Source organism: Ursus maritimus, unplaced genomic scaffold, assembly GCF_017311325.1.
Source record: "Ursus maritimus isolate PB19 unplaced genomic scaffold, ASM1731132v1 scaffold_33, whole genome shotgun sequence".
Lineage (NCBI taxonomy): Eukaryota > Metazoa > Chordata > Mammalia > Carnivora > Ursidae > Ursus > Ursus maritimus.
In genome coordinates, this window is record NW_024425897.1 from 8,871,086 (window position 1) to 8,896,485 (window position 25,400).

The 25,400-nt window shown below is 45.6% G+C and overlaps 1 protein-coding gene across 8 annotated transcripts in view; it reads right to left on the minus strand.

The window, feature by feature from the left end:
- Positions 1-1,063: 1,063 nt before the first annotated feature.
- CHEK2 (checkpoint kinase 2) overlaps positions 1,064-25,400 on the minus strand; it is a 48,888-nt gene continuing 24,551 nt past the window's right edge. For 7 of the 8 annotated variants that reach the window (XM_040619670.1, XM_040619666.1, XM_040619671.1 and 4 more), the window contains 10 exons: positions 21,830-21,938; positions 19,669-19,722; positions 15,933-15,994; positions 14,246-14,378; positions 12,174-12,260; positions 11,251-11,414; positions 10,937-11,052; positions 9,572-9,657; positions 5,059-5,139; positions 1,064-4,239 (listed from right to left, as the gene is read on the minus strand). In XM_040619670.1, the coding sequence (XP_040475604.1) occupies positions 4,150-4,239; positions 5,059-5,139; positions 9,572-9,657; positions 10,937-11,052; positions 11,251-11,414; positions 12,174-12,260; positions 14,246-14,378; positions 15,933-15,994; positions 19,669-19,722; positions 21,830-21,938 (982 nt within the window). In that variant the 3' untranslated portion in view covers positions 1,064-4,149. The remainder of the gene's footprint in view (positions 4,240-5,058; positions 5,140-9,571; positions 9,658-10,936; positions 11,053-11,250; positions 11,415-12,173; positions 12,261-14,245; positions 14,379-15,932; positions 15,995-19,668; positions 19,723-21,829; positions 21,939-25,400) is intronic. The other variant, XM_040619672.1, reaches the window with a different exon arrangement.

A 25,400-nucleotide genomic window follows, 5' to 3' on the forward strand; every position in this document is an offset into this window, starting at 1 on the left:
GCGCACTCGCCGCACCAGCTCCCCGCGCGCCTCCGCGGGTCCCCCCAACCGCGCAAGCGCGCACTCGCCGCGCCCCTTCCCCGCGCGCCCCGCCTCGCGCCCTCCGGAGCCGGCCGCTGTTCCCGGCGTCGAGCCCACCCCCTCCGTACCCGTCCGGCCTGGCTGGAGCGCTAGACGTTCTGGACTTGGCGCCGCCGCCTGCCGCCCTGCGGACGACCCCCGGGCACCTTCGCCGCGCTGCTCCATAGGCTTCCCAGGTCACGCCTGCCTTGCGGCGAGGGTCTGAGCCAGTAAGGAATTACCCCCAAGAAATGCCGGGGGAAGAACGGTAAGGTGATGAGATCCCCGTCATGGAAGTGTGCAAGCACATGCGCGAGAGTAAGTGGCACAGTAAATGCCCATGTCCCTGGGACAGACGGACTCAATGGAGAACCTGAGTTCGAGTCCCACATCTCTACTAACCTTCGCGTGATTAAGGTCAAGTCTCTGGGGGCCAGTTTCTCCTTAATCAGGAAGGCCGGTAACTAAGACATGCTGGTAGGACTCAATGAAACAATCCGGATAGTATCAGCACGGCTCCTACTAGTTACTGAGTGGTAATCAGGTGACAAGACTTAGGTAGTTTTGTGGCCTCCACCTCTTGCAAACTGGGAAACAAATATTTAACAGGTCACCTGACTGAAGCAGAGAGACTTGATTTCTAATCAGCAAACGGGAGAGTGGCAATAATACCTCACAGCGTTGAAGTGAGCTTTCAGATGATGCATTTCCCTCCTTGCCCACGCCTGGCAGCACCACGCTTTCCAGGCTTCACTGGTACAATTCTGGCCCTTTCCTTCCAAGACTCCTAAAAGTTTAATGAAAGGGGCTCTGCTCCCAAACTCTGTGGTATAATTAGCTGGGAGAGGTTCACTCAACCTTGGGCCTGGAGGGACTGTTACTTCCCACATCTTCGCTTTCCATTCTCTGCCCCAACCTCTCTGAAAACCCTGAAGTTGGCAGAAAAACAACAGCAGCAAATGTTTTTCCCTACTAGGAAAAAAAAATCTCCAAGGGTCTCTTGGAGTTTGTAACCGGTTGAATTTATTAATTTGACCTTTTCCAGATACTAGTGACAATAATAATTCAACCTGGAGTATAAAAAGGAAACAAACTGAAAAGTCTCGGGGTAGTAGCTCACTTCAGGCATAGCTGGATCCAGGTGCTCAAACAATGACCTAAATCTTGAATCTCTTTCAGCTCCGCTTCCCTCTTTGGTGACTTTTTTCTCAGGCAGCACCTAGCTCGTATCTGACCAGGAAAACAGGAGCTGTTTGCCGATAATTCCAGCCAGTCTCAGGGTTGACTTTCATTGAATTTATTTAGGTCCTAAATCCCTACTTGAGCCAATCACAGCAAGACTGGCCAAATCTGGCTATACTGAGCCCCTGTAGGAAGGAGATGGGGTCAGGGAGAGTGGGAGGAGGGATACCTCCCCCAGAAAAACAGCAATGCAGTTATCACAAGAGGTATCAGATGAGGACAGGCACAAATAAAAGGTGTCCACTGCACCATCATCTAGGCATACAGCAGGTCTAACATGGAACAACATGCCTGTTCTGCAGAGGGGAGTGGCAGTTACTTCAGGCACTGGGAAATGCCCCTCCACCTCAGCTCCCACTATCCACCCAGTCCTGACATTTCCCAAATGTCATGTCAAAGGCCTCTCAATTATCTGCCCATCTTGTGTGTGCCCCCGCCCCCCAGAAACTGAACAGATTATATTGCATCCCTGCTCAAGAATTTTCCATGGCTCCCTCTGGCTACTTATGTGATTCTCCCACCTTTAATGACGGAAGCCAACATTGACAGATCTCTTATCACATGCCAGACACTTTAAATGACCTTCCCCCCATTCAATCCTCAGGAGAAAAAACTGCCTCAAAAGAAAACTGGAGTGAGGTCAGGAAGAAGTGGATGCTGGGTGGCCCCAAATAAGCAACTGACATTTTACCGATGAGTATAGTAGTTTCCTATGGCCTCTATAACAAATTACCACAAAGTGGGTGCCTTAAAACAACACAAATTTGTTCTTATAGTTTTGTAGTTCAGAAGTACGAAATCATTTCCACTAGTGAAAGTCAAGGTGTAAAGGACTGGTCCCTTCAGGAGAGACTCTGAGGGGAGAATCCATTTCCTTGCCCTTTTTCTGCTTCTCATGGCCACCTGTATCCCTTGGCTTGTGGCCCCTTCCTCCCTCTTCAAAGCAGCTCTCTCCATTCTCTTCTAACTCTGACTCCTGTGTGTGTCCCTCTCAAAGAAACATTGTGATGACACACCATCCCAGAAACATTCTGGGACCCACCCAGAAAAGGAGGATAATCTTCCCATCTCAGGATCCTTAACTCAATCATATCTGCAGAGTGTCTTTTGCCACGTAAAGGAACATATTCATATCCTGGGGATGAGGATGAGGTCATCTTTAGGAGCCATTATTCTGTCTACTATGGTCACTATAATCAGAGTGAGCAAATATAAAGTGCTCTGGAAACAGAGAAGGGCTGGCTGGCTCTGCCCCAACAGGGGAAAAATGCCCTAAGAAACCACAGCCTTCACATTAAATATTCAAATGAGCTAAAAACCCAACTAACTTGGCAATCTCCACCTCATTCTTTTAAATATGCAAACCACTTAAATCCCCATCTAGCCCCCCAAGGCCCCACCCACCCACATACACCAGGCCAGCCAAGCCTCAGAATGCTTGCACACCCCTTCTAATGGAAATTGCCAACCACCCAACTGCCCACGGCAACAGCTGTGTACCCGAGGCCCTGGCTGGCTCATCAGTGGCATCAGAACCAAGGCATTCAACTCATGGCACAACCAGTGAGCTACAATGTGGCCTACTGTCAACCAGCCAAAGATAGAAGAGAAGCAGAATCAGTGGGTCAGAAAGACAAGAGGAACCAAGCATTACAACTGCCTGGGCTCCTGATGGATCCCAGGCCAACATCTATAACCTTGAAACAAATCCCCTTTATCATGAAGTAACCTGAATGAGCTTCTGTTCCTTGCCACCAAGGTGTCCCAACTTACACAGATCATGGGGCTGAACCCTCTCATAATAATTGAACACACTGGCATTCAGGATTTAGATATCAGTCTCTTGTGAGTTTTGTCAGTATGAGTCAGCATTCCTGAGTCTGACTGTATATAAGCCTGAAAAGATGAGGAATATTAGAGTCAGAAAGACCTGGGCTGGGTCCCACCTCTGCCACCTGCTGGGTGACACTGGACAAGTCACCTTACTCCTTCATCTTGGGTTCCTCACCTACAACATAGGGCAGTCAAAGGACTTATCCCATAGCATCACTGTGAGGACTAGACAAGACCAGCCAAGGGAAGGGCTTTAAAAGACAGCGCCTCCTTGGTTGTTGTTGGCTCACCATGGAAGGCTCGCATGCCTCATCTGCATTTCCAAAACCCAAACAGCTTTGAAACGTGAGAGTCATCCACAACTCCTCTGACAGAAAAGAAGTGACCTGAACTGACAAGAGGCACAGTCCTCTCTAACCCTTTTATCGTGAATATTTGCTGCAAAAGTATTTAAGTGCTTAGTGATAGGACTCTATTGGGTGTTACAAATAAAAGAGGCAATGTGCCATGTATCCTAAAATCAGGAAAATTTCGAATTTGACAACTTGTTTGGTTCCATGGTTTATGTGGGTGAGGATGAGAATTTAAAGCTGGCCCGTGGTATACGATACCAAGGTACCTCCCGTCTCATGAAGACTTTGGCGACCAGCCAGTCTCTCCAAACTTCACCCCAACCTTGCTGTGCCCCTTTCCCTGCAACTTTCTAAAGTGCCTTTCGAATCTGTATGCAGCTTGCCCAGGCTGACACCAGGGCTACCCACCTGGTTCCAGCCAACGCAGAGCGCCAGACAAAAAGCACAAAACTGCAAATACACAAAAAAGGTGTGCAACTGAAGAGCTCATCATCAAGCAGAAGCACAAAGCCCAGGCTCCCCTAAGTCTGGAATTGTATATTGATGATCATGAGAAAGTAACCATCCCCATAATTAAAATAAACTACAAAAAAAAAAAATGACTTAAAGAAAATGGCAGCAAGGTTCAAGAAAGCTGGTTTCTTTCATGTTCAACCAGCATTCACGACACAGCAGCACACACAGCCAGGCGCTTTGTGGTGTCAGCATCCTCTGCTTCCCCTTCAAGACGCCGCTTTCGACTCGTGGAAGGCTGGAAGTAAAAAGGGAGAAATGTTCAAAGAAAACCATTGGCTTTAAGATGATCAAAGTGTCCCACTATGCTTCCAGTAGATTTGGAGCATTTCGTGTGAAACTTCCAGTACCAAGAATTAGGAGCCATCCCCCTTGACATCTGAATCCCCACCACACCTGCCCAGACTCAGACATGTTAGTGAACAGACATTTCTCTCCCTTGTGGCTTCCGACCACTTGATGTATACTGAAAGTAAGCAGCATAACCACCCTCGCCCCTCTCTGTCCCCTCCTCCTAAATTATCAAGTTTAAAGGGACTGTACTACCTCTTGCTGGGAGCCCCAAATCTTGCTTTTTTTTATGGGAAGACCATCCCTTGTGTCTGTGTTTTCCCATTCATAAAATTTCGAGGGGACAGTGGAAAGGGGAGTATTATTCACCAAAAAAAGGCAGGATAGGAATGAACAGGTATTAACTAATGCTAACAAAGAGCCTTGGAGGAATAAAATTATAATCAATAAATCATCAACCACTCGCCCAGATTTTAAATTTCCAACAAGTTTAAAGTTGAACTTCTAATGGAGTCTTCCAATTTGCCTTGCAGGAGGACTCTTGAATGACAATCCCTGGCTCTGCTTCTTTAATGCATTAAACATACTCTTCCTTATTAAATCTTCCAAGGGCGCTAAAGCAGATTTGAGCTGAAACAAAGTATCTACTACATTATCCCAAAAAAATATTAAGCAATTGCTACTAAGGAGACCTTTCAAGCTCACCACCCCTGCTCATGAGCGCTTTAAAACTGAGCCTACATTTAACAACCATCATCTGGAATACCTGGGCTGGGAGTTGGGGTAGAGCCATTGACTTTGTTTCTTCAAAAAGTAAATTCTGAAATTTTCTCTTCATGTCTTCATCCTGTGAAGAAATGAAAAAAAAAAAAATCCTAAGTGGACTGTGTCTGAAGAAAAGAAAGCTCCTCAAAAGACAGGGCTAGGTTGCGCCTGGAAAGAGGAAAGTGGGTAAGGACACCCAGTCTGTCCACCAAAAGGCATGCTATTGCTGAAGCTCCAGGAGGTAATGGGCCACACACTCCTCACCTCTGCCTTCCCAGAGGAGTCTAATCAGCAGTCAATGCTCAGCTGACACTGGCTAAATCAAACCCACATGTCTCAGGGCTCTCAGTGGGTCAGAGAGAACCACAGACATTAGCACTCAAAAGACTTTCAGAACAAGCATCCCAGATCCTGAGAAAGGGCAATCAGGAAGCCAGAGGCTGGGACTGGCTCAGTCCCCTGAGGGCAGACTCCGTAAAGCTCCCCAAATCTTTCCAGAAGGTGCCCCCTCCCCCTGCCAACAATAAGACCATTTACTGGGGCCACCCTAACAAAGCAACCCAGCACCCCAGAAAATTCTCCCAGCAAGTACTACACAAGTCATCAGAAGGACTTGAAGCCCACGATATCCCAGAGCTAATGAGAAAGGAAGACAGATGAACAGACACAGCATTACAGGTGTTTTGTGCTGCCAGAGAGAGAAGGGGGAGGGGAGGGTGCATGTGTACACAGAGAACTCCTGCCCAGATGTCTATGAGGTAACTCCCATCTCCATGAATGTTACTTCTGCAGGGTTCAAGGATTTGCATCTGGGAATCCTGAAAAGTAACCTGTTGCAACTCTCCCATCTTCAGAAAGGTAAAATATCCAGGACTAGGATGGGAGCAGCCGGAAGCCCCACTCAGCCACTCACAAGACAGACCCACAGCTGCCTAATTCCAAAGCCCCATGTACCTTCCTACCCAATCCCCTCCCATTCCTCCTGCTAAGCCAAAAGCACCATGTTAGGTGGGGGCAGAGGACACAGGAGTGAAGGCCTCCAACATTCAGCAGTTTGATGCGAATAGATAAATTGCAGTGCTCGAAGATTAACTCACCTGTTCTTCACCTAGTAGTTGACCACCTGCTTCCATCCCATTGTTTACTGCGCCACTCAGTGCAGCACCCCACTGCCCATTCTGAGAGCACCATGTTCATCTGGATTCTTCTCCACAATCTCCCTTAGGATCTCACTTCCTACACCATGCCACTCTCAAAATTCCCTCCCCTTTCCTCCTATTCCTGCTCACAGCCTCCACAGGGAATGCCCCCGCCAGGCCTTCCTGCCCATTCCCCTCACCCACCTTTCTCATTCGCTCAGAGAACAAACACACACTTCCTGAGTGGCCTTAGGTGCCAGGCACTGTAAAAGGCACAGGGGCCTCCATACAGAGGGGCTCAATCAACAATGAAAATGAGGTCCCCCACTGTGACTAAACTGTGTCCACCTCCCCTCCCTAAATTCAACTGTTGAAATAGTAACCCCCAGGGCTATGTGGAGACAGGGCCTTTAACGAGGCAAATAAGTTAAAATGAGGCTTTCAGGGTGGGGTTCCAATCCAATTATGACTGACGTCCTCTTGAGAAAGAGACACCCGGCATGTGAGCACAGAGAAGAGACCATGTGAGGACAGAGAGAAGGCAGCCATCTGCAAGGCAAGGACAGAGGCTTCAGGAGAAACCACATGTGCCAACACCTTGAAATCGGGACAGCTAGCCTCCAGGACTGTGAGGAAATAAATTTCTGTTGTTCAAGCCACCCCGTGGCTTTTGTGGTCTTGTTTTAGCAGCCCTAGCAAACTAATACAACCCATGCCATCCCCAGGCCACTCAGCCTTTAGAAGCTCTTCATATTGTGTGAACCCGAGAGTACCTGAAGCCCAAGAACCACCGCCCTATCTCATTCTGCGGATCCCCCTACGCTCTATACCTACCCCTACTGCCGCGTGTATCCCACTGCCCCGTTGTTACTACGGTAGGGGTTGGCCCCCGACCCAGACTGTCAGGCAAGGACTTAATCTTACTCTTCTTTGCATCCCCAGTACCTAAGTGTTGACACATGAGCTCATTAACTGTCCTCTGAAAGAATGAACACATAAAGAAACGAAAGCACACAGCAACGCCGTAGGGCAGCTCTTCGATACAGCCGGACAGAACCGCCCACAAGCCTATTTGGCCTATACTTAAAACAAGTCATCAGGGAAAGCGTGTGACTCTTGATTTCGGCTCAGGTCATAATCTCAGGGTTGTGAGATCGAGCCCCGCATCAGGTTCCATGCTCAGCATGGAGTCTGCTTGTCCCTCATCAGCTGCTCCTCCCCCCACTGTGCATGTTCGCTGTCTCTCTCAAGTAAGTAAATTCCTTTAAAAAAAATAATAAATTAAAAAACTAAACAAGTCATCAATTAGCAACAATATGGAAAAGGAGCTCATTATACACCACAGGTAGCAATGTGTATCTGCAAACACCTTCCTTGGAGATGTCTACAATCCATTCAAAAATTTAAATTGTAGGGGCCCCTGGGTGGCTCAGTCGTTAAGCATCTGCCTTCGGCTCAGGTCATGATCCCAGGGTCCTGGGACCTAGCCCCACATCGGGCTCCCTGCTCGGCGGGAAGCCTGCTTCTCCCTCTCATACTCCCCCTGCTTGTGTTCCCTTTCTCGCTGGCTGTCTGTCAAATAAATAAATGAAATCTTAAAAAAAAAAAAATTTTAATTGTAAAATGCCCCAAAGGCAAGCAGGAAGGAGTTCTCTATTTCGGAAAGTGAGTATGAGGCCAAAGAGTGGATGTTACAGGGTGTCATAGGATGATATAAAGAGTATTCCCCAAACTGAGCTCTGTTAAGAGCAAGAGAGACTGGAACTCACATTCCAAACACTCAGTCCAGAGCCAGACCCACAAAACCATTTGGCTTCTTCAAAAACACTGCAATTTCCCAAAATACAACCTAAGCTATCACTAGTAGATGATTAACACGGGCAGCGTCTGCATTCTTGTCCTCACTGTGGGCTCGTTCCACCTTTTGCAGCAAAAACAAAATGTGGACAAAGAGTATTCCAGTGAGACCCCCATGGCAGGGCTGAACTTCACCTTTTCCTCAGTTGTTAGTAACGGTTTTCTTTTGAGACAAACAGAACAAGAAAAATGGGTTACGCACGTTCGCAAATTGCAGGCAGCTACAAACCCTGTTCCCTGGCCTAACTGGCAAGCTCCAAGACTAGCTCGGCTCCTCCACCTCCACATGTGGCCCCAAGAGTTTCCCTATTAGGGCACATAAAAAGAGCCAAGAGGCATGTTTTTCTTTTTTCATCAAAATTAAATCCCCACATGCAAAGGCACCCTTGTTTCCAAATTCCTTTTCTCCAGGGTCCTGCTGTTTCAAATCTGTGTGGTCTATTAAGTGCTAAATCATCTGACAGATTTCTTCTGGGGGGAGACTGCTGTTTCCAGGGCAATAGCCCAAACAAATGTATCTACTTCTTTTTTTTCTTTTAGGGATTTGTCGTTCTCAACCTGAGCTGACCTGAGCAAAACTGTTAGGTATGGAGGGTTGGGAGAGAGAAACAATAGGGGCAGTCTTCCCAGGGTCCCAGAAGCACAGTACTGAGACTAGATGGCCCAAAGGAGTTTCTGGACCAGTAACCCCCAGAGTACTTGAGCCTCTAGCTCAATCTGGCTGGTTAAGTTCCCCATCCCCACAGGAAGCCGACCAAATGGAAATTAACAAAAAGGGGATGGTTGTGCTGAGTGGAACTGCACTTAACGGAAGGCCTGACATCCGTGAGAAAACCTGCCCCATGCTGTAACTAATTCAAAACCAAAGATCAGTCCAGCAAAACCACAAAGGACTTCCAAGTCTGGCAGCTAAAATGAGGTCAGGGTGTAATCCAACAACAGCCACAACCCCTGTATAGGTAATACAGACTTGAAAGGTGCAGGTGACAGTCTGCACTAATGGCATGTTTACTCACCAAGAATAAGTGGGACCCTGTATGCCCAATCACTTAGGCTTAATAGCCAGATTCTCCCCCAGAGAAGCTGCCCTCCTCCTCCTCCTTCCCCTGTTCCCCTGACTTAAGGCTGAAGGCACTGGGATGCAGCCCATCCCACCTGTTTGAGGGAAGAGCCTGGCACAGGTGGGGGTGCAGGTTCCGGGCTAGAACCACCTCTCAAAGTACCCCAGCAGAACTGCAGACTCGGGGAACCCAAGTGGGACTAGGACAGGCCACAGAGTGAGCTGTCCTGGCATCCCAGGAGTCACAGGTTGAAAAGGTTGTCCCTAAAGACACACCTGCACTCATGACCCATATACACACAGAAACAGACCCAACACACCTAAAGCTCACTCTAAAGCAGGTGCATTAAACAGTCTCGAACAAAGCGAACATGTTTCCAACTTCTTCCTCCATCCCCCTCAGGCACAGCTGAGAGCTGCCTGTAATTTATGCCAGGAGGCACTGTCCCAATACCCACCTGAAGCCACGGGTGTCTTAAAGCTTCTTCTGTCGTAAAACGCACCTTTGGATCCACTATCAACAACTTCTTGACAAGGTCCAGAGCTAAAGCAATAAGATAATCAAATATCAAATCATAGTGGAAAGGGTAGATACATTAAATCAGCAAAATTAAAGTACACCAGAATCATAGGCCAACATCCAGAAAGGGAGAGGGGCTGAGGTCATTGCAAGTCAGCAGGTGTGGAGGGCAGGGCCCCCCCCCCTCCCCAGTCCTTTTCACTCTCTGTATTCAGAGCTCTCAGGGAACACCAGGAAGGACCACAACGCCCCCCACCTCTCCTTGTTCACACATCACCACCTCTTTCGACGCTCGCTGTTCCCCCCTCATTGCTGGACTCAAGTTCAAACTTATTAAATCTGAACTTCTACCTAGTTCTCTAAGATGCTCAGGGTGCTCAGCCAGTCTCCCGAGACCCCTGGACTGACAGTGAGAGTGTCTCGGCCAGCAACAGGCTCCTTGGAACTGCAGGCTTGGCAGAAACAAAGCTTGACAGCAAGCAACAAGCGGACACTGGCTTTTATATTGCAACAGTATTATTCCTGCGACATTCTACGATTTAACAGAATCGTCTATGTTACATAACCTGACATTTAGTTTTCCTTTTCTACTTTACCTGTCGAGAAGTACAAAGTTATACTTTTTTTTTTTTTAAGAAGAGGGAGAGAGCGAATCTTTTTTTTTCTTTTAAAGATTTTATTTATTTATTCGACAGAGATAGAGACAGCCAGCGAAAGAGGGAACACAAGCAGGGGGAGTAGGAGAGGAAGAAGCAGGCTCATAGCGGAGGAGCCTGATGTGGGGCTCGATCCCAGAATGCCGGGATCACGCCCTGAGCCAAAGGCGGATGCTTAACCGCTGTGCCACCCAGGCGCCCCCAAAGTTATACTTTTTATTCTGAAACACAAAGAAATTACTTTAGCTCACTCAAAAGAGACTTTGTAACTGAAAAGTTACTTACTATTTTGGACACTTACTAGGTACCAGGCACTTGCTTAGGTTACACTTAACCTTCACAAAAACCCTTTAAGGTAAGGGTCTACTGTATCCCCATATATATGTATACATATAAAGGAAACAGTAACACAGAGAGGTTAACTTGCCTAAGGTCACAGAGCTAGGGGTAGCAGACCCAAAATATGAGCCTCGGTCAGCCTGGTTCCAGAGCCTATGTTCTTAACTTCCTTTGCCCCTCAAAAGGTGCAAAACAAACAGAAAATCAGAATTAACAGAAGAAACGTAACAGAATGGGAGAAGAAATTTCCACCACAGCACACACACATTTGAGCAAACCACAAATTCTTAACCCTTCCATATCCATACCCTTTTCTGAGACCTCTGTCCAGACTTCAGGAATGAAATTGAATTTTCCACTGGTGATCTGATCCTTCAAAGACACCTGAGTCTTATGCTCAGAGAAAGGTGGATACCCACTAAGGCTGAATATTTGAAGACAGAGACAGGAAAAGAAATCAAATTATATTCTCAGTGGCATTCAGACATACAGATTAGATTTTTCTTTAAATCAATGGTCAAAAAAAGTCACCCAATTTAAACACAAGCTCTCTACCTGGACACGTTCCTGATTTCACCTAATTATCTCCAACCAGATTCTGAAGCAAAGAAACTTTTCTTACCAAATAAAAAGAATAACTCCTAAACTCCAGCAATCCACAGCTCGGTTATATCCAGCAGTCCCAAAGGAATTAAGAACCTCAGGAGCCAGGTAGGTGGGAGTACCACATAAGGTTCTCATAAGAGAGGTCTCCCCCAAAATCTTAGACTGCCCAAAATCAGTAATCTAAAATCAAGGACAAAAGGGAATCACTTTTAATGGTGCCATAAAATAAAAAGATTGACATAGTCTGCCAGTCCTAAAAGGCATGCAGGCTAGATCAGTTCCTATCCTAAATGGTTCATGCCTGCCGTTAATCTGCAATCTATAACTTTAACACTGCAAGTTAAATTTCATTTTGCTTAAATTAAAATTTCCAAGCCAAGGAAGCTCAAGGTTTCTTCTCCAACTTATCTGTGGCAACCTTACAAAAGGTTTATAACCCTTATCTAACCCAGACTCTAGGGTCCTGATTAGTTATCTATGGTTTTTCTTAGACCCTAGTTTCTCAACCAATCTCAACACTGGAATACTTGAGGAGCTTGGGAAAAGTACTAATCCTGGGTGCCACCTTCAGCAAACTCTGAGATGAAGTCTGGGTGTCACGATTTTTTTTTTTTAAATCAATAGGAGATTTTATAGTGAAGCCAGGCTTGGGAAGCACACTGCCTTAGAAAGCAGGGGAAGACAGGGGATGAGATTCTCTCATCCATCTAGACCCCGTCCTTCCTCTCTGCACAAAAGTGGCTTGTATATAGTGGAGCTCAATAAATGCTCATTAGAATCTCGATCGGAGCAATACTGCCTGATTGCTAAAATAACTGCTAATAGTGGAAAGGTCAAATTCTCCACCTTTTTATGCCCCCACTTTTTACTTGATGAATTTTTTAAGTTTATGAACAGAAATCTACTGGTGTGGCCACATACAGAACATAAATTTCTTACCTTTATAAGACAGTCCTCTTTTTGAGATGAGAGTAGAACATTCTCTGGCTTTAAGTCCCGATGTATAATACCATTTTCATGAAGGTACTACACAGAAAGGGAGGCATGACCCTTGGATTTATGGGGTAGGTAGGTGAGTAAAGACAGACAGACACATACACAGACACACACACCCCTTACAGCTGGGTGAAACATAAGCCAGGTTACTCACAACCACATTCCCCCAAATTATAAGAAACTACTGGGTAATGGGCTTAACGTTTACAAAGTTGTTTTCTTTCTAAGATTTTATTTATTCGAGAGAGAATGAGCGAGTGAGAGAGAGCACAAGCAGGGGGAGGGGAAAAGGGAGAGGGAGCAGACTCCCTCCTGGGCAGGGAGCCCCATGCCAGGCTCAATCCCAGGACCCCGGGATCATGACCTGAGCCAAAGGCAGATGCTTAACCAACTGAGCCACCCAGGTGCCCCACAAATTTGTTTTCGAGAAAATCTTTAGGGGTGCCTGACTGGCTCAGTCAGTAAAGCATTCGACTCTTGATCTCAGGGTTGTGAGTGCAAGCCCCACGTTGGTGTGATTACTTAACAAAAAATCTTGAAAGAAAAAGATTAAAATGCCACTTATGACAGTAGACCATTTATTTCACTCTTCAGAATAATAAACATCCCTTCACATTGCCAGAAATATGAAGTGTCAATTTCAATAGTAAAAATGTAAATGGGTGGGTGCCTGGGTGGCTCAGTCAGTTAAGTGTCTGTCTTCTGCTGAAGTCATGATCCCAGGGTCCCAGGATTGAGTCCCGCATCGGGTTCCTTGTTCAGCGGAGAATCTGCTTCTCCCTCTGACACCCCCCCCACCAACTATTCATGCTCACGCTCTCTCTCTCCCTTTCTCTCTCTCTCAAAAAATTTTTTAAAAATGTAAATGGGTGATAAAAGTATTTTGAGATCTTATTAAAGTAAACCACAGAAGTTCCATCAAAATAATGTATTTGGTTATTCTTTTCCTGAGAATATTTTTTAAGGGCCTCTCTATAAAGTACATAACTGTAAATTATCTGTTTAAGTACCCAGAGTTCGCATATTCCTCAAGTCGAAGACTGAGTTCATCTTCACAATCTCTATGTCTGAAATAGAATGTTGATGTCTCTGGACTCATCATTTCTATACACAAAGTCATTCCTTACGAAAAAAATTCCCACATCCACCAACCTGCACTCAATTCATCTTAATATTCTCGGTGTGACAGAAGGGAGAGAATAAATCATTAAGAGAGTTATGGTTAGGGAAAGCGGACTTCAATTTATCTGGATGCCCCTCTGGGTCTGGAGCAAAAATCCCTCCAAAACACTGTCAACAGGAGAAAGACCCAACAAAGCCCCCCCCGGAGGGCAAACCCAGGTGAACCAGCCCCAGGAGAATCTCCCTCAACAGGAAAGCCGCTTCCAATCACTCAGTTTCCCGCGTGGAGTGGGCCTTCAGGGGAAGAAATCATGGTGGGGAATCACCGCAGCTAAGTTTGGTTTGAAAAGGTGACGTTCCTCTAGGCGGGCAGCGTGCCACAGGCTGCTCCTCCACCCAACGTTTTCACCGAACAGGGAGGGCGGCGTGCATGCCCGCCCACCTGCCGCTGCCCTTCACAGGACGCTGCACGTACGGGGCCGCCTGGTACTGTGCGCTGGGGGAGCGACCGTCTGTCACAACCACCCCACCTTGCCAGCCTTACTCTCCCACCCGCCCGCCCCCAAGCTCCCAGCAGGTAAGGGGGGTTTCTAAAAGGTTCAGGCCCAAGCAGAGCTCAGTGCCCCTCCAGATATACCTCCACGTTAAAGAGAAGACACGTGAGGCCCTGTGTTTATTTCTGTAACTCCCCTTCTTACTGTCACTAAGCTTCCCGGCAAGAGCTCTCTGGTCTGAGTCAAAGGGGTGGGATGTTCTTGCCAAGAACAGAACAGCACAAGCACAGACAGACTCTCTGCCCTCCGGGTTTTATGCACCATCCCTTGCTTCCCGCCTAACTTAGGGAGTAATTCAGCTACAAGGAGGGCGTCAAAAGAACCGAGGGCTTCTCTTACCTGTACAGCCAGGAGCATCTGGTAAAAATAGAGTTTACACGTAGCTTCTTTGAGGCGCTTATTCCCCACCACCCTGTCGAAAAGCTCTCCTCCTTCCATCCTGAAACACACGGGCAAAGCAGGTGGCTCGTTCCTGGCGGGAGACACACTTGGATGGAAGACGATGGAAGACAATCACACACACACACACACACACACACACACACACACACGCTCTTTCAGACAAGCAAAGAGCTGCCTTTTGTACCCACTCCCGAGGACTCCCACTTGTAAAAGCAGTGAGGTAGTTAAGTCTCCTCTCCACGGCGAAGAGGTCCTCGCTGGAAACGAAGGAACAGGGAAAGTTGGAAGCAGCAGGCAGTGGGCACCGGACACACTTGGGAGCTTTTAAGAATCTGACTCAGTGGACTGGAGGCGGAGCCCACGAGTTTGCGTTTTTACCACACACCCCAGGGGATCCTGTGGCTGGCCTATAGCAGCAAGCAGGAGTCCGCAATCAGACAACTGGGGTCTGAACCCCTGTTCCCTCACTTCCCACTGTGGGACTTTGGGCAAGTTATGTCACCTCTCTGAGCTTGTGTCTGCCTCTTAAAAAACAGGGATCATCCCCCGCACACACACCTTGATGGCTGTTGTAAAAAGAGATAATATAGGTAAGGCAGCCGGCACAATGTGGGTGCTTGGCAGGGTTATTCAAGCCCTCTGAACTTTAGTCTTCTGTAAAGGGGGGCTAAACACAGTAACCCATCAGTAACTTGTAAGTAACCTGGATGACCATTACGAAGGACTCAATCCATGTGAAGAGGTTAGAGCAGGAACTGGCTCACAGCAAGGACTTCGTTAGTCTCAGTGGCTGTTACTGTATTATTACTGAACTGTTTTAAGTAGGTCCAGTCCGACAGCAACAGATATTCCCTTAAACACAGCAAGAGTCGTCCAGTCTTTCCTAGTGCGATGATCGAGGCTGTTTACTATAAAATCTTAAGTGGTCAACCTGCGTACCACTGTGTGCCCCTCAGGAGCAAAGCCTCGCCGGTCTGTCACAACAGCCGCTCCCAGAAACACTGCATATGTATACAGGAATGAGCAGCAAGACAGGCTTCTTCCAGGGACGAGACCGGAAATTGTTTTGGTCCCACACAGAAGGCAGGACTTCGTGATTACGGACATGAACCAGCAAGTAAACCCGCAACAAAAAGATAATCAGGTGTCACCACAGCACTCAGCACCGCGATCCCAAGCAGAGAGATCCACCCAGGCAGGTGCTTCAGAGTAATTAATATCCACCTGTGTTTGCGCACCTATGTGTACAGGGGGCTCTGCTGGGCACTGTCCACCCCTCATTGTATTTAATCTTTATGACTCTGCACATGGGTCATTATTACGACCCCCTCAACACTAGCAAAGTAAGACTCAGAGACATGAAGTAAACTCACCAGCAGTCACCTACAGAGTGGGATTCAAACTCAGGCCTCAGACCCAAGGCCTGGAACCTCTAAGCCACGTGCCTTTGGAAACACTGGAGAATTTTAGAATCAACACAAACCCCACATGCACACTTTGTGAGCCCCACCACCACATACATATGATGAGGGCCCCCCGGATGAGAAAAATGCACGCCAGCCTTAGATTCTCCGGTGGTTTATAGGCAATTAAATAGAAACAAATAGAAAAGTTTATTACTTACAATTCCAAAACAATGTAATAATCTTCGGCATCAAAAAAGTCTTTAATCTTGATGATACAAGGCTAAGAGGGAAAAGAGGAAAAGTCGTGAGAAGCTCCCAAGAGGAAAACCACGGGAGCAGAACTCGGGCATTTGGTCCCTTGCCTCAAGACACTGAGGTTCATACTGCAGAAAAGGCAGAACACTGAGCTGGCTCCTTAGTGAGAACGTGCAAGAAACCCTCCATCCCACCAAGCTGGCGAGGGGCGGTTCATGTTTCACACACAAGGACTGCACCACGGAAGGAAGGCCAGTCTCTCCCCAGCATTCCTCCTCACTGCCCCAGAGCACAGGAACTGAAGGACACCTAAGGGACCTGAAGAGCCTAACACTAGCGTGCATCCTCCTCTCCAGACCACAAAACACCCCTCCCGCCCTAGAGTCCCTGTGTTCTTTCCCAATGTCACGCTTGGCTCGCCACCCTCCTGCCTGGTGATCCAGCCCTCTGGGCACACCTGGCCTCCAGCACCAGGCCCCCAGTTCAAACGTCACCCTCGGAATGCATCCGCAATCCCCTGCACTGGTTCTCATCTGTGCTGCCTCACGCCGCATCTTCAATGTCTGTCTCCCCACCAGGCTGTGAGCTCCAGGAGGGCAGAAAAAGGAAACCGACACCCACCGCGGGTCTCCTTCCATCAGGCACTCCACGGGTCGAGTCAAGTCTTATTTATCTTTCTAGGACCAACATTCAGCAGAACAGCCAGCACACAGGGGACATTCATACGATGACCCGGTTAATACAAACATCAGCAATAAGAGAAACACCACCCACTGAGGGTAGACTCTGCCAGCCCCATCTTGTTTTGTTTTGTTTTTAAAGATTTTTATTTATTTAACAGAGAGAGAGAGAGAGAGAGCACAAGCAGGGGGAGGGGCAGAGGGAGAGGGAGAAACAGGTCCCCAGCAGAGCAAAGAGACCGATGTGGGGCTCAATTCCAGAACCCTGGGATCATGACCTGAGCCGAAAGGTAGACGCTTAACCGACGGGGCCACCCAGATGCCCCTGCCAGCCCCATTTTGGTTATGGCATACACAGCCATCTCCCCCACTCCTTACCTATGATCATAGTATATACTTGCTCTCCCTGACCATTTGTTATTGTCACAATCATGAAGACACTGGAAATGTAGTATTATATTAAGAGGAATAGAGAGGAAAGGAAAACTAAAATGCTCATACACTGTAACAGCAAGGCAACAGGCTATCTCAAATTGATAAACCAAGAGTAGTTCATGCGTATTATGCAGAAATATGGATACACCTGTTTAAAAAAACAGATCAAAGAGTTCTAAAATGTTTGTGGGGGAGGACTGGGGGGCTGCAGAGTTACAATGTATATAAACCTTTAAGCAAGATTTGACTCTCTAGACTCTGTGCATGTGATTAAAGGAGAAGCAGAAGAAAAGACACACATGGAAAAGGAACAGGAGGTCAGAGGAACAAATGAGAGCTTCTTGGTTCTGCCTGGCTTCATCCGGCAGGGCCAGGGCCCACCTGGGAACGGATGGGTCTGAGAGCTGATGGAGCACGAGAAGGTGCCCAGCAGTCAGAGCCCGTAGGCGCTGCCTCCTCTAAGGTCATTCATTGGCTACAGCATCACGGCTGAAGGTGTCTCTCGTGAACCAGAAGCTACCACCCCAAACCCTCCACTTAGATCATACAGGGAACAGTTTAGGGAATGACAGGTTGCTGTCATTCCCCAAGCATGTTCTCCACGCAGAAAGCTTGGCAAACACATCTCATCGAACTCCTACACTGACCTGTAAGGTATGCATCCTTATTGTCTCCACTGCACAGATGAGCAAACAGAGGCTCTGAAAAGTGAAATGACCTTCTCAGAGCCAGGAGGTAAGAGAGATGGGATTGGGAACCCAGGTCTGTCTCCCCTCTGGGCTGAAGCCATAGGAGGGGAGGGACAGCCAAATCCATCTGTGCTCACCACCACCCAGGCCTTAGGAGACAGGCTGGCACAGTAAGTGTCTGACGACTGATTGGATCAATCCCAAATGCCAGGCTCTGCTGGGCTATCAGGCTCTACTCATTACCCCCGAAATGCACTCATGAGCCCATATTTAATTTCCAAGAGCTTTCCACATGCCCTTGTAAACTGCCAAGAAATTACCTCAGGAGATCTTTTCTGAGGATTCTAAATTCCTCTCGACTACAGTGGACAGTGGATTTGTGTAAATGTTATGTTTGGGGGCCTTCTGACATCAGAAAAAATTCCCTGAGGATTTGAAGTGTTTACCTCACATCCATGTTTGAAGCAACACCACCCCAGAAAATTAGAGGGCTCCTCTCTTTAACAAGAGATTCCAGATCCCTAGGGGGGAAAAGGCTACTTCAGGGAAGAGGAGGAAGTTGCAAGGGAATTAGAAGAAGACTAAGCCAGGATGCTGGCTACTCAGATTTTCCTGGGTTCAGACCCACCCACTGGGGTCTAAAAGAAACTGTTGAACTATTGTGTGGACAGCGGTGACTCTGTTCTTAATTCCTATTTATTGTTTGGGGATTTGAGGAGGTGAGAGAAGGCAGAATAAATCATTTGGTTGCTTGGAGGTTAAGAACCAGAATTAGATCCAGGCGTCTGGGTAGCACAGCTGGTTAAGTGCCCCACTCTTGATTTTGGCTCAGGTCATGATCTCAGGGTTGTGGATCAAATGCCAGCATCAGGCTCCTCGCTGGGCATGGAGCCTGCTTAAGATTCTCTCTTATCCTCTCCCCTCTGCCCCTACCCCCCCCCCCAAAAAAAAAAAAAAAAAAAAAGAAAAGAAAAGAAGAAAAAAAGAGCCAGAGTAAGATCATCCTTAGCTGTAGAGACTGGAGGTCTAATTCCAAGTTTCAATTCCAATGCCAACTTAGCTCATGACTTCACGGGGGCTCATGAAATAATGAAGAAACAGAAAAAACAATAAAAAGGAAGATGGGATCAGCCCACAACTCTAACTTCTCTTCTCACTTCTTAAAGAACAGACTCACTTTCCAGTGAGACAAGGTCATCATTGCACAAATGACAGGAACTATTTGTACTCACTGAGATAAATGGAAATCAGTACCATCAAAAGGTATTCAGAGGTACTGAAACTTCAGGTATAATTAAACCAAATTTACCAAATTAGCATTGTCTTCCCAAACATAATCAGTTGATCAAATCCCTATAAGATTAAATACTCAGGAAATTTACGTGTTTTGGTCAAAAACTCACTCAATGGAAATATCACAGTTATTTATTACCAAATCTGGGGCGCCTGGGTGGCTCAGTCAGCTAAGCAGCTGCCTTCGGCTCAGGTCATGATCCCAGAGTCCTGGGATCAAGCCCTGCATCGGGCTCCTTGCTCAGCAGGAAGCCTGCTTCTCCCTCTCCCTCTGCCCTTCCCCCTGCTCGTGCTCTCTGTCAAACAAATAAATAAAATCTTTAAAAAAAAAAAATCATGAAATCTTTATACAGTATTGTCCTCTCAAAATTTCAGGGTAAAGCTCTTCCCAGCTAAACTACACCTGAACACATACACCAATGTATGTGTACCCACACATGTATGTGCACACACACACACACACACACACACACATGCACACACACACACAATTAAGGAACCCATGTTAATACTAGCTTTATTAAACTGAAATAGTTTGTATTCATCCTGTATTTTGAGAGCAATGGATGTAAGTATGGGTCATACTTTACAGCAATACTTACATGATCTAGTTTTTTCAAAATTTCTATTTCTGTTTCAACATTGGGAGGTGGATCCTTTGATAAATTAAAAGACATTAAAGTTTGTTAATAACAGTAGTAATCGATATTTAGAAAATACTTAGATACAACTTAGTTGAGTAAAAGCTGCCTGCCTGAGTTCCACACACCCAGCCCTACCCATACAGACAACTCAAGGCTTAGAGGTCAAAGAATTAAATCACTCACCTAAAAATCACTCTGCAGAGTGCTTGGCAAACAATAAGCATTCAGTAAATGACCACCCCTATGCCAACCTCTTTATTTAAAAGAGTCCTCTTACAGAAGTCTCATAATCCCAAAGTGAACTGGGTTCCATAATTATCCCCATTTCACAGATGGAGTAACGGAGGCTCAGAGAAAGGAAGCCATTTGCTCCAGTTCTCCCAGCCAGAAACAAGCGTGCTTCCACTGTTCTCACGCTTACCTGGTAAGCTCTCTCTCTCTCTCTTTAAGTTTGTATTGGAATTCAGTTAGTTAACATACAATGTAATATTGGTTGTTAGCTCTGTCTCTCTGGCTGAGGAATTGTTTATACTCATAAAAATGATACAATAAACAAACCACAGAAAAGAGGTATTCAATTAAATTGTGAAAGGAAAATGTCAAGCCAAATTTCTAATAATGGAGCAGACACAGGTTCCAATTTGCTGCAGGCTGACGTATTTACTGAGACGCCAACGAGAGGAAGCACCAGAGGACTGGAGCTGCTCTCCACTGCAATTCCAAAAGGATGAATCAACTTACTCAGCCTCACGGGCTACACCCTCCAAAGCGAAGAGGATATAGAATTACATATTTATGTAAAATGGACTTCGGCTAAGAAACCCAGATGTTTAATTTTAAAAGCCTGCCTCTTCCTGTAAGCTGTTAAACTCATTACCAAGTCAGGGCGTACTCTGATGATAGAGAGGTCTTAAAGAGTCCAATCTGATTTGAAAGATGAAATTAAGAAGTACAATTTTGCTCCAAGTCATTAACAATCCGGTAGGTATTTTCTTCCCCCTCAAAACAGGAAACAAATCCAGAATCACGGGGGAAAAGCAGCTACTACAAAGTGAACACAGAAAGGAAATTGCTCTTGCCATGTGAGAATGGCATTGTCCTTGGCGCGGGTCGGGGGTGAGGGATCCATTTTTAAGGAATGTGAAAGTATAATGGCCAGAAACAAGTGGCCACAAAGGAAAATGTGATTAGAGACTTCACTTTACATTACTTTGTAGGGTCATGTGTTGAAAGACCAATACATTTCAGCATTTCACCAATGCAGTAAATGTGTATTAGAGAAAATGTGATAAAATGAATGCCTACATATACAATTAAATAATTTAATTAAGATTTTTAAAAATCTATAGATGCTAAGATATTCACTGTTTCGTTATCGGGAAGGGCAAAGAACCAGAAATTATCCAAATGATCAAACAGAGCAATGGGTGAATAAATTACAATAAAGTTCACGAAAGAGGCTCAATCATCACAAAGCATCTATTAGGGAAAAGTTTATGCATTAATGCTTATGTGGAAAGCAGAATACAAAATTGTATATACAACATGATTTCAACCATCTAAAAATGCAAATTTGTATGACAAGGACTACAAGGAAAAAGAAAACTGGAAACAGCTGTGGAGTTACAGTGGTGGGGATATGGCTGGGGTTTTTTTCCCCCCAAATTCCCTTCCATGTACTGTAAAAACTTGTAACAACTTGGGGGGGGAGAAAACACTTCCAGTACATTATTACATACAATGAAATATTTTTGGAGCCAAGCTATTAATAAGTACATTTCTAGGTTAGTTGAATATACTCAAAAAAAAAAAAAAATTAGGGGGGAAGGGGCAGAGGGAGAGAGAAAATCTTAAGCAGGCTCCACGCGCAGTGCAGACCCAACACAGGGCTTGATCTCATGACCCTGAGACCATGACCTGAGTGGAAATCAAGAGTCAGACACTTAACTGACTGAGCCACCCAGGAGCCCCAATACTCAAAATTTTTCAATGTTGTTTAATATAAATTCACATATGTGAACAGTGAATTCTTGCTGACACTGAAAATCACCACTCTCAAATTATGTGGTGACGTTAAGAAGTGTTAAAAACAGCTGAGCATCCACAAACAGGTACTTACTGCCCCACTCTCAGAGCCAATAGTGAACTTCCTTTTGCTGATGATTTTTATGGCTACTTTCTTACATGTTTTCCTCTCAAAAGCTAGCTTCACTTCACCACAGGCACCGCTACAGAGAGAAACATAAAATGATCAATTATCAGAATGCTCTCAACCATGAGACCCATCACTACTGTGCTGGCCTCAACTATTACAAGTTAAACACCGTCCACACACAACCCTTCTTCCATTGTCCCTGTTTGCAGACAACACAGTGAAACCTCACCAGTGTTAAAATGTCAAGGGCATAAGTGAATGTGGACCATCCAACAGCACTGAGTCAGCTCCAAATTCCACTTTTTGAGCTGAGAGATACAAACTTAAGTCTTACTGGCACCCAAAAGTGTGAAATTCTCAGAAAGACGCTAAGAACAAATAAAGAGAGAAATTACTTATCCTAGAGTCAGAGAAGCATCAAGTAGAACAAAGTCCTAGACAAAAATGAATGACTGACAAAAGTTATAGTAAATCGCAACTACAAATGAATTACTTTCATTGATATGGTCTTTCTTATTCAAGCGAACTACACCAGCAGGTGATGCCATGAATGTCACCCTAAATAAAATCACAAGACCAAAAAAACCACGATACCAAAAAAACAAAAGTATTAGGCAACTAACCTGCTTGCAGCTAACTCTTAAAGATTTGCAATTAATTGAGATACTGTAATGGGAGGAGGACTAATACCCAGGGTACCACCTAAAATACGGGTAATCCGATGAGCTCTGTTCTCCAAAGCTTGGGTCAAGGGAAGGAAATGGTTACTCAAGTATCAATCACTCATTACACACCCGAAGTAGACTGTAACTATTATGACTTTGGAATGGGACGATGGGTTTGCCAAGACTTTTTCTTAATTGCATATTGTATGGGGCGCCTGGGTGGCTCAGTCGTTAACTGTCTGCCTTTGGCTCAGGGCGTGATCCCAGAGTCCTGGGATCGAGTCCCACATCAGGCTCCTCCGCTGGGAGCCTGCTTCTTCCTCTCCCACTCCCCCTGCTTGTGTTCCCTCTCTCCGTTAAATAAATAAATAAAATCCTTAAAACTAAAAAATTAATAATTGCATATTGTATAGATACATAACAAAATTTACCGTTGTAACCATTTTAAAATGGACAATTCAGTGGCATTACGTACATCCTCAGTGTCGTGCAACCATCACCCCTGTCCAGTTGCAGAACTTTTTTATCAGCCCAAATGCAAACCCCACCCCCATTCTATGCTGCAGCCAGCCCCTGGCAGCCACTCATCTGCTCTGTCTCAGTGGATTTGCCTCTTCTGAATATCTCCTATCAATGAAATCACACAACATGTGGCCCCTTGTGTCTGGCTTCTTTCACTTAGCATGTTCTCAAGGTTCAGCCATGCTGTAGTATGGATCAGTATTTCATTCCTCTTTATAGCTAAATAATATTCCACTGTGGGGCGCTGGGTGGCTCAGCTGGTTAAGCGTCTGCCTTTGGCTCAGTTCATGATCCCAGGGTCCTGGGATTGAGTCCCACATCAAGCCCTTACTCAGTGGGGAGCCTGCTTCTCCCTCTGTCCACCACTTCCCCCTGCTTGTGCTCTGACAAAATCTTTTTAAAAATACTAAAAAAAATAAATATATAAATAATATCCCATTGTACAGATATATCGCAGTTTGTTTATTCATTTGTTGATGGAGACTTGGATTGTTTCCACCTTTTGGCTATTGTGAATAGAGCTGAAATGAACATTCATGCATAAGTTTTATTTGAACACCTGTTTTCAACTGGGAGGGGGTTATATACCTACAAGGGGGAATCACTGGGTCATAAGGTAATTCTATGCTTAACGCTTTTTTTTTTTTAAGATTTTATTTATTTATTTGACAGAGAGAGAGACAGCCAGCGAGAGAGGGAACACAGCAGGGGGAGTGGGAGAGGAAGAAGCAGGCTCCCCGCAGAGCAGGGAGCCCAATGCAGGGCTCGATCCCAGGACCCTGTGACCACGCCATGAGCTGAAAGCAGACACTTAACGACTGAGCCACCCAGGCACCCCTCTATGCTTAACTCTTTGATAAACCAATCAACTATTTCCCACAGTGGCTACATCATTTCACGTTCCCATGTAGTATATAGAGTTTCCAATTTCTCTGCATCCTTACAAACACTTGTTACCTTCCGTTTCTTTACTATGGCCATCCTAGTGGCTGCAAAGTAGTATCTCATGGTGGTTTTCATTTGCATTTCCCTAATGACTAATGATGAGCAGTGTGGTTGCTGGTCAATTGTACATCTTCTTTCAAGAAGGCTATTTAAATCCTTTGCCCATTTATAAATTGGATAGTTTTTCTTTTGTTGTTCTTTATTCTGAATACTAGATCCCTATCAGATATACCATTTGCAAGTATTTTCTCTCTGTGGGTTGCGTTTCACTCCCTTGATAGTATCTTGATGCACTAAAGTTTTTAAATTTGATCAAGTCTAATTTATCCATTTTTTTTTCCTTTTGTTGCTTATACTTCTGGTACCATATTTAAGAAACCAACGCCAAATCCAAGGTCATGAAGGGTTATCCCTGTTTCCTTCTTACAGTTTAATAGCTTTATCTTACATTTAGGTTTTGGGTTTTTTTAAGATTTTATTTATTTGAGAGTGAGTGAGTGAGAGAGAGAGAGAGAATGAGAAGGGGAAGGGTCCGAGGGAGAAGCAGACTCCCTGCTGAGCAGGGAGCCTGACGTGGGTCTCGATCCTGGGACCCCGGGATCATGACCTGAGCCGAAGGCAGACGCTTCACCAACTGAGCCACCCCGGTGCCCCTAGTTTTTTCCTTTGAGTTAATTTTTGTATATACTGTGAGATAACGGTCTGTATAACTATTATATTTTAAAATGTGCTCAAAACACTTTCCAATTGCCCTTCTAATTAAGTCACCTTTTGTCTGAGAAATTTTCCCTGCATCGATGCAGCCCTAGTGGAGTATCTCTAATAGTACCGTGGGGTGGACATGTAACCAAAATTGAGCCAGTCAAGGTTCTCCCTGGAATCAAATGCTGATGTTGGGAAAGAAAAAGTTCTACGTGTGGTGGTTTCTAGAAGGAAAAAAAATATGAATGTGGGGCTCCTGGAAACCATCTTTCCTGCCACACAGAGAAAGCAAATCTAAAGGCAACCTATAGTAGCTGAATCAATAGATGGGAGCCGGAGCCCTGGCAACACTGTAGGAGCCCTAAATCCAGCCACAGGTAAAGCCACACAGATAATCAGAACTCGAAGAGTGAAATAAAGCCCTAAAGGCCACCTGGTCCAGTCATACCTGAAATCAGCCATGCCCCTGTTACAAGAGTTAGTAAATTTCTTTTCTTTCCTGACTCATATAAGATTCTGTCATCTGCTAAAAGTTAGAGGATTTTCCCTTAGAAAAAATAAGAGTCCCATATATTTCTTAAGGGTGGGCACAAATTTGGCTGTAAATTTCCAAGCATCAATGCAAATATGAAAACATAGTGAGTTACTGAATTTAATATCCATCAACTAAAATATCTCCCATAGATGATCATAAAAAGTAT